The sequence below is a fragment of the Puma concolor genome, chromosome B4 (assembly GCF_028749965.1).
Source record: "Puma concolor isolate L17-30 chromosome B4, mPumCon1.1.hap2, whole genome shotgun sequence".
Lineage (NCBI taxonomy): Eukaryota > Metazoa > Chordata > Mammalia > Carnivora > Felidae > Puma > Puma concolor.
The window spans coordinates 20394863-20411150 of record NC_141673.1 but is presented as its reverse complement, the minus strand read 5'-3'; the positions used below and the strand labels follow the sequence as shown (position 1 = coordinate 20411150).

At 37.9% G+C, this 16288-nt stretch overlaps 1 protein-coding gene across 2 annotated transcripts in view; it reads left to right on the top strand.

Annotated features, from left to right (window-relative positions):
- The window catches only part of UTP20 (UTP20 small subunit processome component), a 110564-nt gene that overhangs the window by 54872 nt on the left and 39404 nt on the right, over positions 1–16288 (top strand). For both annotated transcript variants that reach the window (XM_025926960.2, XM_086712547.1), the window contains exons 27-32: positions 976–1184; positions 7548–7691; positions 8676–8755; positions 13226–13443; positions 13950–14094; positions 15315–15402. In XM_025926960.2, the coding sequence (XP_025782745.1) occupies positions 976–1184; positions 7548–7691; positions 8676–8755; positions 13226–13443; positions 13950–14094; positions 15315–15402 (884 nt within the window). The remainder of the gene's footprint in view (positions 1–975; positions 1185–7547; positions 7692–8675; positions 8756–13225; positions 13444–13949; positions 14095–15314; positions 15403–16288) is intronic.

Below are 16288 nucleotides of genomic sequence, written 5' to 3'. Positions count from 1 at the left end.
AGCTGAAATCAAGAGTTGGAAGCTCAACCACTGAACCACTCAGGTGCCCCAAAAATAGGAGAGAGAAAGAGAGAGAGAAAGAGAGAGAAAGAAAGAAAGGGAGGGAGGAAGGAAGGAAGGGGGAGGGAGGGAGAAAATGATAGCTGTTTCTGACTGCAGAACCTCTGCTGTAGTCCCATAATTGCTTTGCTTTAGGCAAACATAGATATTTATTTATAGGGTAATGTGTTACATTAAGTTCTGTATTTTTCTATGATAATGGATTCAGCTGTTAAAATGTTTTCATTCCGTATATTGCCCTGCAAAAGAATAGAAAGGCTTTTGTTCAGTGAAACAGCCTCCATTGTAAGAGGGTAGCTATAAATGGTACTCTTACAGGTGTACCATTTAGGTGTATGAATTAGCAAGCCTGTGATTTCATGCCAATTGGTTTGAAGTATAAAGCTCAAGCAGTAACAATTCAAGTCTTTTAAGTAAATTATGAAATCAATTTTGGTGCCTGTTTATAAAGAATTTTGTTTTATTTATTCACTAAGAACTACAAGAGGAAACATTTGATTCTCGGCATTTAAGAAACTTCTAATTAGTGGGACATTTCCTGTGAAACTGCTCAAATCAACATAGACAGTGAAAGCTGAGAGTGAGGAAAGTGTATGGAAAATTGCGAGGGGGAATGAAGACATTGTAACTCGGGTTTTGAGGAATAGTCTAAGTAGGATGAGAAGTGGGCTTAGAGACTTAGTTTTGGCACAAGTTTCTCTCTCTTTTATTCTGAGTTTCCTCATCTATAAAGTGATAATACTAAAATCTGCCATGCCTAGCTCATTGAATATTTGGTAAGAGAATCAGGAGAAAATATGTTAGGAAAGTACATTATCATCTACATGATCATACTGTATCATTGAGGGAAATTGAAATGAAGCTGTAATTGGAGAGTAACTAACATTTCCTTTTACTTGACATCTCTTGCACTAGGAGAATGCCATTCTGCAGTCATTCAGTCAGTAGAAGATTTGGATTTGTCTCAAGTTCTTCCTTTAGGTCGTCAGCATGGTATCTTAAATAGCCTTGAAATAGTATTGAAGAACATTAGTCATCTGATCAGTGCCTACTTACCAAAGATTTTGCAGATACTGTTGTGCATGACAGCAACAGTCTCACACATCCTTGACCAACGAGAAAAGGTGAGATTCACTGTAGATGTTTTTCTTCCTGGATGAATTATGTGGGTTTGAACTGTGTGGGTCCACTTGCAAATGGGATTTTTTTTTCTGATAAATACAGTGCAGTACTGTAAACGTACCTAATGATCTTCTTAATAACCTTTTCTCTAGCTGACTTTATTATAAAGTAATAATACAGAATTACAAAGTATAATACATATACAAAGTATATGTTAATTGACTGTTTATGGTATTGGCAAGGCTTTCAATCAACAGTAAGCTATTAGTAAAGTTTTGGGGGAGTTACACATAGACTTGTGACTGCGCAAGGGATCAACACCCCTAACCCTTGCATTATTCAAGGGTCAGCTGTATGTCACTTGTATATTTTAAAAAGAGGTTTAAAAACAGAGTGTGAATTAGTTCTGTATACATCTGAAAAACTAAAGTCAGGGATAGTTGAGCTGATGTTTGTCACATTTTAATTTCAAGAGCCTAGAGGTATAGGACATCTTCCAACTCTCATTTGTCCAGAGTAGTTGGAGAATGAACAGAATACTGTTAGCATCATCCTTGTTATTTTGAGGTAAGAATTGCCGAGAGGTCTTTTCTAAGTAAATGCTTGCCTACTAGGAGTACAATGTTTTGAATAAAGATCAGCAGCCAGACCAGGCGGCTAGCTCAATGCCAGAGGCTTCACAAGGCAGTAAATATTTTCTGAATTGTATTAAAGACAATATATTTATGTTCTGTTGAAACAAGTATACGGGCATAAGTATACTCTCTGGGAAGTCGAGAGAAACCTATGTCTTTATGGACTGAAGGCTTCTTAGAGAAAATGAGACTTGAAGTGCAGATCTAGATTCCCATTTCTGTTGATTCTCCATTAATGCTAAACAGGCACAGTTTTAACTGGGTTAAAAATCTGTTTCATTCATTTGATTTATGGATGTGCATGGTGAACTGTCTCTCAGATATGGTCATGATCACTGAAAATTGACAACCAAAATTTGACGCTGTTTTTTGGGCTATGTGTGGATACAAATCTGCTTTAGTAATGAAATTCTCGATTGCCGAGCTCCAGGGATTTAGAACACACCTTATATTTTGTTAGGCATCATTTTGTTTTCTTTACTCTTTCATTCATTCCTTCCACAAATATTAATTGAGCCCCTTTTGGGTGACAGGCACCATTCTGAGCACTGGAGATGGAATAGTGAACAAAGCAAACAAAACTTCCTGTCCATTCATTTATTCAATACTTATTTCACACCTACCTGCTATCTATCAGACATCATTCTAGGTGGGGAATGAGACAGGTAAGGACTCAGTGTCATGGGGAGAAAGAGAATCAATAAATAAATAATTAGAATAATGTCGGTTGGTGGGGAGTCCCCAGAGGGAAATAAATGAGACCCTCTGCAGATCTGTGAGTCATTCTCTGTGGAGCTCTCTCCTCCCCAGTACTCTGCCTGCAAATTCTTGCTGCCGTGCCTGGACTCTGCCTTCTCACACTAAATCCTGGAACTCCAAGCAGGAAACCGGGGAATGTGTAGGACTCACTTCCTCTGTTGCCCCCCTCTCCCAGGGCTTACTGTCCTTTACTGCCTGCTGTCTAGTATCTGAAAAATCATCATTTCGTATGTTCATATGAATGTTTCATATGTTCAGTTTTTTAGTTGCTTGAGAAGGAAGGCCAAACCTAGTCCTTGTTGATCCATCTTGAACAGATGCAGAAAAACTGCAAGCAGGCAGAGAACAGACCTCCGACTAACACAAGGTTAGGAGCAGCTCAAGTTCCCAATAGCCAGGGCAGAAAGCTCATAATACCCGAGGCACCAGGAAGAGTCCTAGGCAGGGCCTTGCCTCGGTGTTGGAACCAGATTAACTCTGGAATAAAGGCTGCCCTGGCAACACCTACCAAAGCTCACAAAGATCCAACTTCCCAAGTACATTAACTGCTTCTGAGAATAAAATGCAAAAGTTTTCAAATGATTTAAATGAAAATAAAATTCACAGTGTCTGACATCCAGTCAAGTTTTACCAGGCATGCCAAGAAGTAAGAAAATTTTATTCATAATAAGGAAAAAAACAGTCAATAGAAGCAGCACGAGCAATGGTATAGATGATAGAAATAGCCAAAAACTTAAAATAGCTGTTAGAAAGGAATACACTCCGTATATTCACAAAAGTAGAGGAAAACATGAGCATGTTGAGGGACATGAAGATGTGAAAATTTTTAAATAAAATGAGGGGATGTGATAGGAAGTGACAAACAGGGAGTGGATGGTGCTGCTTTTATTAAGGTGGTCAGTGTCTTCTCTAAGGAGGTGATAATTTGAACTTGTGTCTCCCCAGCTGTGGGAAGAACATTTCAGGCAGATAAAATGACCGGTAGTCCCTGAGGTAGAACAGCCTTGGCACATTCTAAGAGACACAAGGGTAAGATGGCTAAAGCACAGGAGCGACAGGACTCGTGTAAGGTAACGTTGAGAGCTGGGTAGGGCCTCTTGGGCTGTGAGCTGGATTTACTCCTAACTGTATTGGGAAACCTCGAAGAGGTTTGAAGCCAGGGAGTGATGAGGTCTGTTTGATGTTTTTAAAATCTCACTTTGATTGCTTTGTGGAAAAGAGGCTTGGGGGGGGGGGGGGGGGAGGGGGCAACAGTGAAAGCTGAAAAGAGGTCTTGGAAAAATTCTTTCTCTGTGTTATTTGAGAGCATCAGAGCCATACGAAGACTTCTGTGTGAATTTTCATTTGTGCCTTACAGTGAGTGATAGTGATTTTGTCTACACATGTATATATTAAATCGTGAAAGGTTAGAGGTTTTATAAACTCTGTATAAGTTGTCTGACTTCTTGGTTAACTTAGAAGCAGTTATTCAGTAATGCAGCCTTACTCTTGAGTCAACAGTTAGTAACTCCAAAGACCAATTATGCAATTTCATAGATCATTAGTTAGTGAGGTGCTATTGGAACTTTTTTTTTAAGGTTCTTGGACAAGTTCAAAGAATTCCTTGAAGTGCTGTAATGAATTATTACACAGTAATACTGCTTAAGTGAGTTAAACTTCTACATTTGTGTATTTGAACTAAGTTACACATTTATTTATTTTTATTTTTAATTTTATTTGTGTGTGTGTGTGTGTGTCTTTTAGCTCCTTTAAAACATTGACTGACACTGAAGTATATATCATGAGGGTTGTTGTGGTTTGATTTATTTTGGAATATTTGAACAATGTAGTAACTTTTAAATGTACATGAACTCAGTCATATTGACTGTTCCTCTCGGAGCAAAAGTCTACAATTGCTCGCTTTTAGGGCTTTTCTCAAGTTTACTAAATTATTGAGTAAATTGGGAAGCTGACACTGTAGAAACCAAGTGAGTGGAATGTGTAGATCCTACCCGATGTGGAGGGTGCCTGGTGGGAAGAGGGAAAAGGTGGGGGTGTCTGATTTGACATCATATTTGCTAAGGTTAGTTTCTTATTTTCTCCAGGGGATCATGATACCATATTGTTTCAAATGTAGGTAATAGTTTTTATCTTTTAGCAAACATGATAGACCTCATATTGAAAATATTGCCCGCAGAACTGAAGCAAAGCAGAATGACCTGTAACTGTATCACCTTGTGCTTGCCTGTTATTTCCTGTCGTTGTAATTTGTATAAAGAGATAATTAGCCACAAGTAGATGGTAGAAACCTGGGGGGTATGTGAAATATGATGATTCCTCCAATTTGCATGGTGAAGTAATGACATTGTTGCTCCCATTCACTTGAATTTAAAATGTGTTGTTTTAGATTCAAATACTTCTTTTGATCAAAATATCCAATTTTCATCACAAGTAACCCCCCCATTACTTTTCTTCATAATATCATGGCCATAAAGCTTGATGAAATTCATTATATTAGGGTATTGTGTTGTCTTCACAAATTTCAGAGTGGTTTTCCTCACACTAGTCAGCGTGGCTAAAATGAGCAAATCAGGAAACTAGACACTGGCGAGGATGTGGAGAAATGGGAACCCTCTTGCACTGTTGGTGGGAATGCAAACTGGTGCAGCCACTCTGGAAAACAGTGTGGAGGTTCCTCAAAAAATTAAAAATAGATCTACCCTGTGACCCAGCAATAGCACTGCTAGGAATTTACCCAAGGGATACAGGAGTGCTGATGCATAGGGGCATTTGTACCCAATGTTTATAGCAGCACTTTCAACAGTAGCCAAATCATGGAAAGAGCCTAAATGCCCATCAATTGAGAATGGATAAAGAGGATGTGGTTTATACATACAATGGAATACTACTTGGCAATGAGAAAGAATGAAATCATGCCATTTGCAGCAACCTGGATGGAACTGGAACGTATTATGCTAAGTGAAATAAGTCAGAGAAAGACAGGTATCATATGTTTTCACTCATATGTAGATCTTGAGAAAGTTAACAGAAGACCATGGAGGAAGGGAAGGGGAAAAAAATAGTTACAGAGAGGGAGGGAAGCAAACCATAAGAGACTCTTAAATACAGAGAACAAACTGAGGGTTGATGGAAGGTTGGGGAGAGGGGAAAATGAGTGATGGGCATTGAGGAGGGCACTTGTTGGGATGAGCACTGGGTGTTGTATGTAAGCCCATTTGACAGTAAATTATATTAAAAATTTTTTTCAGGGTGGCTTTTAGATTTCGACATAGATAATAAAGGTCCCTTGTAAAAATAAGTTGCCACTATATATCCAGGGCTCACAGTATGTTAATGAAATGGAAGAACAATGAGGGGTTGCACCTTACCCCATTTGTTTGATTTTTAATAACATTCCGTGCTTGGGAGAAAACTTTCTAGGCTTTTATCTCTCTGCTTGGCCTAAACCTCTTCATCCTTTAAGATCCACTAGAAATTCTGCCTCTCGCATGAAGCATTTATTTCCCTTTTCAAATTTGTAATTCCTCCCCTATTGGCTGTCTTCAGCGTTTTCAGTCTGTCACATAATTTAATATGTTTTCCTTTAGTGAGATTTTAAGCTGAGGTCAGAACTATGGCTGTCATGCCATTGGACTCATTGGTGGGGTCTCAATAAATTATTCTACTCTGAGCCTGAACAAACTGGCCACATAATTGTGATTTTGTAACTCATCAGGAAGGAGATGCCGCTAGGAGTAGCAGTATCTGTTATGAAAGAAGTTTGCTCTTAATTCAAACATCCACCCACTCTAGCCTCTGTGCCTCTAAAGACAAATTTTGATTTTTTTCCCATATTTTTCTTTGAACTGTATATTTTCAGATCATCCCATCCTCAATTTAATCACCTTATTCTCTTATACTGTATGAAGTATTCCACTATATAGACCATACATTCTTTAGTTCCCTAGACTAATTTTTTAACAAGAATAATTGAAAACTCCTAGTTTCAGAAAAAGTAAAAAAAAATAGGGGCGCCTGGGTGGCGCAGTCGGTTAAGCGTCCGACTTCAGCCAGGTCACGATCTCGCGGTCCGTGAGTTCGAGCCCCGCGTCGGGCTCTGGGCTGGTGGCTCGGAGCCTGGAGCCTGTTTCCGATTCTGTGTCTCCCTCTCTCTCTGCCCCTCCCCCGTTCATGCTCTGTCTCTCTCTGTCCCAAAAATAAATAAAAACGTTGAAAAAAAAAAAAAGTAAAAAAAATAAGTTATGAAAACAAAAAAAGAAAGTGACTTTCATTTGAAACAAAGATTTATTTTTCCCCCTAATCTAAGACATTGTGATGGCAAAAAAACTTTTGTTTAGAATGTTCTGTTCATAGGAAGAAATCAGGATTTTATTTGAGACAATTACTGGGATAAAGAAATAAAACAATGCAGGACACAAAACAGCTGTTCCATTTGTGATTTTTTTTTTCCCCTTAAGGACACTTTAACATGATTTTACTAGGCAGTGATAATGGAGCACACCTCACCATTTGACTTTAAGTCTCTGTTTACCCATCTTGTTCAATGAAAAAAGCAATATGATATACTCAGTTGACATTTCCATATGAATCAGAGCCACAGTCAATAGACTTACTAACAGGATTTCCAGTTTGATTCGTAGCCATCTGAGCAAGAGTGCTTCCCTGAGGAATCAAGGATAAAAAGGAAATAGTTTTTTTTTTTAATTTTTTTAATGTTTATTTATTTTTGAGAGAGAGACAGATTACGAGTGGGAGAGGGACAGAGAGATGGAGACACGGAATCTGAATTGGGCTCCAGATTTTGAGATGTCAGCACAGAGCCTGATGCAGGGCTCGAACTCACGAACCAGGAGATCATGACCTGAGCCGAAGTCGGACGCTTAATCAACTGAGCCACACAGGTGCCCTGAAATACGTTTTTTTTGTTTATTGTTTTTTTTTTTTTTTTAAGAGAAGATCTTTCTTTTACAGATACAGCTCAGGTTTATTAACCCGCTGAAAAATTTAAGACGTCTTGGAATCAAAATGGTAACTGACATCTTTTTGGATTGGGAGTCTTACCAATTCAGAACAGAAGAAATTGATGCTGTATTTCATGGTGCGGTTTGGCCCCAGGTAAACATGAGTGTTACATTCTGCCTGGATATCTTCTGCTTCTTCCCTTGTTTTTACTTTAACCAGCTTAGTCTACACCCAGACATGAATGCCTTTCCTGGTCTTTTCTTTTACACTAAGTCTTCCTTTGTTTCTGGAGCTTCAGAGCACTTTTCTTTGCCTCCACTGCCACCTAAAGCTCAAGAGCTGGTTTCTTAATCCCATGACATTTATACTTAAGGTTAATTTGAATATGACGTGTCTCTCAAGCAAATGGAATATAACCGTTCTATCACCTCAGTGATGTGCCTTTGAATTTTGACAAATATACAAGAGAAAATGCACAAGTATTTTTGTTACACATTTCCTTGTTTGTAACCACTTTGTGACGATACCTGGTATAACTAACTAAAAATACTATAGAGGAGACTTGATTTTAGGAAAGATTTCTAGCTGCTTGAGCTCTGTTATTTCTACCCAAATGAAACCTAAAGGACGTCATTCCTTTCAAGTGTCTAGCCCTTCCTTGCACTGCCTTTGCCATCTTCCCTGTGTAGATATTTTGGATTCCTTTGTTTTTTTTCTTTCATCTGTCCTTTATTTATTTATTTATTTATTTTTATTTATTTTTAATTTTTTTTTTAACTTTTTTTTTTTTCAACGTTTATTTATTTTTGGGACAGAGAGAGACAGAGCATGAACGGGGGAGGGGCAGAGAGAGAGGGAGACACAGAATCGGAAACAGGCTCCAGGCTCTGAGCCATCAGCCCAGAGCCTGACGCGGGGCTCGAACTCACGGACCGCGAGATCGTGACCTGGCTGAAGTCGGACGCTTAACCGACTGCGCCACCCAGGCGCCCCTTCATCTGTCCTTTAAATGTTAATCTCTGTCCCTTGGCTCTTTATCCTTGGGTGTGGTTTCTGTACTTGTTCTGCTTTTTAGTTATTTTTGTCCACAATTCTGTATGTGATTTTATTTTGTATTCTGTTCATTTTGCGTCCTAGATCGGAAGGCTTGGATCTGAGAGTCAGTATTCTCCCACTCCTCTGCTGAAACTAATTAGTATCTGGAGCAGAAATGCAAGGTATGACCCTTCCTCCCTGCCTTTAAAAAGGACAGTGTTTTAGACCAATCTAGTCAAAATGAGTCAAGGGAATTAATATTATTATTTATGGTCTTTCCATACAATGAAATACAACAGGTGTGGTTAAAGAGAATAAGGTGGCTGAATTTCAAAATACATAGTTTAAAGAAAAATACAAGTTGCTGAACAATATAATCCAAGAAAAATAACTGTGCATGTGTATATATATAAAACGAAGTAGAAAATGTCTAGAAGGAGAGGTGCCTGGGTGGCTCCACCAGTTAAGCGTCAGACTCTTGATTTTGGCTCAGGTTATGATCTCATGCTTTGTGGGATTAGGCCCTGTGTCCAGCTGTATGCTTACTGCTCAGGCCCTGCTTGGGATTCTCTCTCTCTCCCTCTCTCTGCCCCTCCCCTGCTCACTGCTCTGTGTGTGTGTCTCTCTCAAAAATAAATAAAAACTTGAAAGAAAGAACGAAAGGAAAGAAAGAAACAGAAAGGAAGGAAGGGAGAAAGAAAGAGGAAGGAAGAAAGGAAGGGAGGAAGGAAGGAAGAAAAAGAAAAGAAAGAAAAAGAAAATGTCTAGAAGGATACATGGGAAACTGTTAATGTTATTGTAGCATTTGGAGGTTTTGGTGCCCGGGAGCAGGTAAGAGATACTTTTTATGATATATCTTTGGAGTGTTCATTTGTAATTTTTAACAAAGGGGAATAACAAAGGTAAAATAACATTTGCAAAGGTAAAATAACATTTTGCAATTTAAGTTGTAGAGCATAATTATAGCAAAAGTTATGCATTTTTGCTAGTTTTACAGTTCCATTAAAACTTAGAAATTAAAAGTATTGGAATCAATAGGAATGTTCTTCTGGTGTGTTGTAATTGTTTCAGTAGTTTGATTTGGCCTGGGAAAGGGAAAAACAGAATGTGAAACATGGCAGATACAGGTTTCTCCAGCTATCTGAAAGTAGAGCATTTCTATGAAACCTTTCTTAAGCCAAAATGGCATAAAGCAAAGAAGTGATTACTATTTATTTACACGGAAAACATTTGTAGCATTCCTAGATCCAAAAAATAACCTCTCATAGGCTTCTCTGATACCTTAGGTCACATCTTGCTAAGGGATGCACAGAATAAATCAAGACAAAGCACAGATGTTCACAGACGCAGTTCACAGCTCTGGCACCTTGATGCTGAGATGCTGAGTGTGGTTCCCAGGGAAGAAGCCTGGCAGGGCCACTCTCACTGCTCAGGGTGCGTGCTGCCTCCATAATGACTTACTGCACAACAAATGGTGAAAGCTATTTTCGCGTTTCGCCTTTTTTCATAAAAGCCAAGTGGCATAACATGAACTTTTGAAAAGCCGGGGATATCTGTAGTTATACCAGCATATAAACCTGGCTACTTTTTGCATGTTTGCTTAAAAATAAAAGCTGATTTGTAATTTGCATTCTTTGTCTTTTTCCCAGTTCCTACTTAAAATCAAAAAAATTTCGTAGGCTTTTTACATTTTCTAGATGTCCTCTGTTCTTTTTAGAACTACATCTAAGTATACATACAGCACTCCCGATCATAAGTCAACATTGTTTTGAGGACATCATGAGCCATTTACAGGACCTTCATCTACAGAGGCTTGTGTCACAGACCAAATGCATATTTCCTGAGGAGTGTAGAAACCTATGTTGTTTATCTCAGTGATAGAAATAGACTTGAGTTTGCCCTGATCTGTTTTGAATAAATGAAAGGTAGAATTAAAAAAAAAATCATTATTGATTGTGTGATATTAGAATCTTGGCATCAGTTTTTACAAAATTGGTATCCTACTGTATAACTAGCCTTTGATTTTATCTTTTTTCATGTACCATGATATCAGGAACTTTTCCCCATGTCATTAAATAGTCATCAAAAACAAACCAAAAACCTTGACACTGTCTTCCTCAGGAAAACCGTTTAAAATATTTTACTGGTAGTAAGGGCTCTTTTCATTTATTTCCCAGTTTGAGAAAACAGTTTCATGTCTTGTCTTATAACTGGGCGTGTATAAGCAGCCTTTCATAGGCATACTTGAGAAATGTCTTATAGTTGTGTAATTTTTATGCAAATGAACCGTGAAGGACTTTTCATCTAAGACTTGGTGATGGTGACCACCTTTTATATTAGTTGGGTCCTTTCTTAAGGTATAGATCCACATCACTGGATGCCACTTCATCCTGTGTTCTGCAGTTTCTCCCACTGTGGGTTGGAGAAAAATAGAAGTCACTGAGTAACATGGCTTTTTTTGTATGTAACACTTAACCTGAAAGAAATCTTTAGAAGGACTGACTTCCCTTGAAATCTTCCTGGCAATAGATACACATTTGTTGCTGTGTGTGGAAGAATTAAAAAATGAGTATTTCTGGGGCGCCTGGGTGGCTCAGTCAGTTGAGCATCCGACTTCAGCTCAGGTGATGATCTCACAGCTTGTGAGTTCAAGCCCCATGTCAGGCTCTGTGCTGACAGCTCGGAGCCTGGAGCCTGCTTCGGATTCTGTGCCTCCCTTTCTCTCTCCCCAACACACTCGCATTCTGTCTCTGTCTGTCTCAAAAATAAATAAACATTAAAAAAAAAATTTTTTTTTAGTGAGTATTTCAGAACCAGCTGATAGAAATGTTACTTTTCAGTTAAAAATTATTTCAAAGTGTGGTTACAGTTTACATAGTGTCAGTTAGACATTTAAGCAGGTTTTCATCTGCAGAGAAGTCCAGCATTTTATTTTGCTTTGTGTTTGGACAGATACAGGTAGAGCTGAACTATAGCCGGTATCTTTAAGCTTACAATTAAGGTTAAATTGTCTCAGAAATTAAGTGAACTCGAAACAACAGAAACTTACTCATTAACTAGAGAGGTCATATAAGCCCAACCATATTCCTGAGGGTGACGAGAGATGCTATAAATAATTAAGCCAAAACAACCAAAATAAACTGGGACTGTCCCTGGCCACCCTCGCTAATAGCTGCTCAGGTTCTGACCGCCATGAACCCCACGTGACTCCATCTCTTCCTCCTCTGAGCTTTCCTCTCCTGGGCCTGTGATCACATGCTGCCTTTTTTTACCCTCCTCTCTTAATAGCTGACCTACTTAAAGCTCCCTGACGGTAGAGAACATGTCACATTATTATTGTTACTACCCCTCATGATCCATGGTTCGTCGATACTCATTCCATACTGAAAGAGTGGCTGAAATTTCTGACAGAGCCCTATACTTAAGCATGGAGCATGCCCAGTACACTGTTACATTGCCGTTCAAGAAACACAGTTTGGTCATTTACAAGTTGTTTTGGATTTGAATGGGTTCTTGCGAAGACCTTGCCAGCAATTGAAAGCAGTTTTTTCACCTTTTGTGCTTAAAAAAAAATGTTAAGACATCATAGAGTAGTGGTCAACAGAACAGTCTCCAAAACCACACAGACCTAGCTTCAGATCCTAGCACGACTGTGTGTTCTTTGACAGAGTTGGCCTCTCTGAGCCACAGTGTCACCATCTATAGAATGGAAATAATAACAGTACCTACCTCGTGGATAATAGAGGTGATAATGTGTAAAGTATTCTGCTTGGTTCCTGCACATACTATGCCTAGTATCTATTAGACAAAGTTGTATGGATACAGCCTCTTAGAGCCTTTCTTCAGTTTGTTAGTACTAAGTACATTAAAAGTGCTTGAGCTCTTCTTCCAATGATGATTAATTGGTAAAACCAAACTGTCTGCATATTTTTGGTTTTACCTTCCTGCTGATTGTTAGGACTACATCCCTGATGTAAAACAATTTCTGGTTTGCCATTGGCTGGAAAGCCTTTGTGTTCTCTACCCTTGTTGGTGTGTTTCCTCTAGATGGGATGCTCTTATCCTTTGTGCGAGGTTTCATAATTGGGGATGGATTCATCCACCTCCACCCGAAAATGTTCCTAATCTCTAAATGTTGCATATCCCGATATAGCAAATTCTTGTTTGGTCTGTACTCTTAATTTCCATGCTGTAGTATGTTAGTTTTTAGGTTTTATAAACATTCACACTCTAGAAGGCTTTTAATTGAAAAATAGCTTGTCTTCAATACATTTCTTGTAGAAAAGGCTTAGACTTTGGAGTTAGACTGTGGTTCAGATCTCAGCTCTACACCACTAAGCATAGTGGCTTTAGACAAGTCTCGGGGTTTTTTTTGTTTGTTTTTGTTTTTTACCTGTAATGTGGGGACCGTGTTAGAGATGTTATGAGGATTAAACAAACGAGAGATGTAGATAAATTGTCTAATGTAATGTTGGTGAGGTGCCTCCCATTACCCATCATATTATAGATTTTAAAATGATTTCCCTTTTGAGTAATCTTACTAATGTTCCTTCACATATGTATTTAAACTCAATATGAAAATTCATATAGAACATGTTTTCATAAATAAACATTGAGAAATAAGATGACTATTTCAAGGTTTCTCCTTGCAGGTATTTCCCTTTACTGGCTAAACAGAAACCTGGGCACCCTGAGTGTGATATCCTGACCAACGTCTTTGCAATTCTGTCAGCGAAGAATCTCTCTGAAGCCACAGCCTCTATTGTGATGGATATAGCTGATGACCTTCTTAACCTTCCGGATTTTGAACCCACAGAAACACTTTCGAGCTTGCCAGTGACTGGATGCGAATACACCGAAAGGACAGATGGTACGTGTGCTGTACAAAGCAAAGCTAGCATTGTGCCCTCACAAAGGAAAAAGTCCATACAATTTGGCTCTTTTAATTACTTACATTATTAAAAGAGTTTCTTTTCTGTAGAAATTAATACCAACTTACATAAACTGAATTTTCTTTGCAGTCATAGCAATTCAGATTATTTATGCTCCAGAAAGCTCAACTGCCCACCAGGAAATTATCAGATGACTTCCACTGTCCTGTTTCTGAATTCTTCCTATCATATTGTACGAACAGTTCTTTTACTACTTCCCAAAATGGGTTAATTAGATAAAGCCTCAGGGGTCTCTTATATAAACTTAAATTTAGCTAATGATACAGCTATTATGACTAAGAAGAAAGTTATTTCATCTATAAATTTGAAATTTATTAAATGTTTATGATAATTGAGTGGTTTCCTTGTCTGTCATTATGAGGATAGTGTACGATTATCCTTTAAGAGAATAATTTATTAAAATCAAAACATCACTTTTTTTCAGAGTCTATCACAATGGGAGCAAGATTAATTCTACCTCATGTACCTGCAATTCTCCAGTATCTCAGCAAAACCACAATAAGTGCAGAAAAGGTGAAAAAGAAAAAGAACAGAGCACAAGTCAGTAAGGAACTTGGCATTCTGTCAAAGTAAGTGATATATATACGTCCTTAAAAGGTAACATTACTCTCCGTGGTTTTAATTTCTGCTAAATTATGTCCAGTTTTTCAGTTATTTAAATGTGATAATAAGCTGAAAAGGTTTTCAGTATTTTAAATGCTCTCCATTTTTAAGTTAATGTGGAACTCTTTTTCTTTTCTGGAATATTTATTAAAAAACTTTTATGTAAAGCATCTGCCTTCATTTTATTATAAGAAAACAGTCTTCAAAATTCTAAAGTAGACTAATAGATTTGCTTGTTTAGCCTTTGCATATTTTGTTCAACTAGAATTTTGAAAAAAAATTTTGAGTTACATGAATCACATACTTTTTTTTTTTTAAGTTTCATTGATAAAAATAATTAACTTAAAAGAGCAGGCTGTGGTTGCTCTGTTTGTTTTCTAAGGGTCAAGAAGATCTTGCAAGGATTTTTAAAGATTCTTTTTGTCAGTAGACCTAATAATATGTAATTGTGATTTCTATAGCAAGGTTAGTAAACCAGAGCACAAAAAATGTTTCTATTTTAAACTCTAAATTGTTCCAGGCCTTAGCTGTGAAAAGTTTATTTTTTCTGTTAACCTCAGCAACAGCAAAAAATGATATATTAGAGAATCGTTGAGGAACTTCTTTGAAATGTTTTATTTATACTGTTGTACTTCTAAGTTTTGCAGAATGGGAATCCACACAAAATACACTCATTGAATTTTATCACAGGCTGTGTGGTGGTGAAAAGGTGAAGAGAGATCAGGCACCAGAAAGACCCGGGTTTGAAAGCCCTGCTCTACCATTTCTTAGCGATATGACACCAGTTTCTCTGAGTCTCCCATTTTCTTTGGGCAAAATGGAACTAAAAATAATTCCTACATTGAAGGCTATTTTGGGAATTAAAGTGAAAATTATACAGAAAGCCTTCTACAAGTCTTGGCACTTAGAATGTTATTTCTTTGTAAAATAAGAAATTACTGATTGTCAGATCATGATATCATCTACACAATCAGATGCTACAAGAGAAATAGAATAGTAGCAAGGTGCCTGAAGTTGGAGAGAAGTGAGCAGACACTGCTAAATAAGTCACCTGAACTTTTTTATAGATGAACACATAAAAGCCACCTGTGTCTGTCACGTTTTTCTACAAAAAGTTGAGCTTCTTAGAGAAGTACTCTCAAATTGTTGATCTTCCTTATATATCCATTTTTTTCCCCATCTCTAGGATCAGCAAGTTCATGAAAGACAAAGAACAAAGTTCTCTGCTCATTACACTTCTCCTCCCTTTCCTCCACCGTGGCAATATTGCTCAGGTACAGATTCATAGGATTTTATTTTGTCTCTGAAGCAACACTTTATTATTAGATTTATTTGTGAGCAGTAATTTCCTTGGTTAGATTTTGTGATGTATTTGTGAAGAGACTTTATATAGAAATACAAAAATAAAAATAGAGGAGAAAAACTGGAATGGAAGTAGGAATGAGGGTGCACAAGAAGGTGGAAAACGCCATCATCAGTCATAACAAAAAAAGTGTTATTAATCCCTTCATTTTCCTTTTTTTAGCTTCTAATCCATTTCAAGGCTTTTTTTTTTTTTTTTTTCCCCTGACTTTGACCAGTAATGAATCTGGAACCCAAAAAGTACATCATATAATCTTTTTTTTTTTAATTTTTTTTTTTTTTAGTGTTTATTTCTGAGACAGAGACAGAGCATGAGTGGGGGAGGGGCAGAGAGAGAGGGAGAGAGAGAATCAGAAGCAGGCTCCAGGCTCCGAGCTGTCAACACAGAGCCCGATGTGGGGCTTGAACTCACAACCCGTGATATCATGACCTGAGCCGAAGTTGGTCACTCAACCAACTGAGCCACCTAGGCGCCCCAGTACATCGTATAATCTTAAATATAGATCACAGTTGCAGGACTGAATGAAAAGTCAGACTATAATAATATTAGGCATAGCTAAGAATTTTCTGATATGATTTTCAAACCTTAGTTCAATCCTAAGTTAAAGAGTCTTCCCATGCTCAAACTCAGGTATGAGGCCGAAGCCATTACACTGAACATCTCTTACCGCATAGTAATTCAGTGTGGAAAACCACAGATCTGTAGACAACCAGAAATGTGTATTTTTTTTCAGCAAGCTCATTTTTCTTGGCTCTTTTTGGACTCAGTAGAGGAAATTCTGTCCCAAAGCCATATGT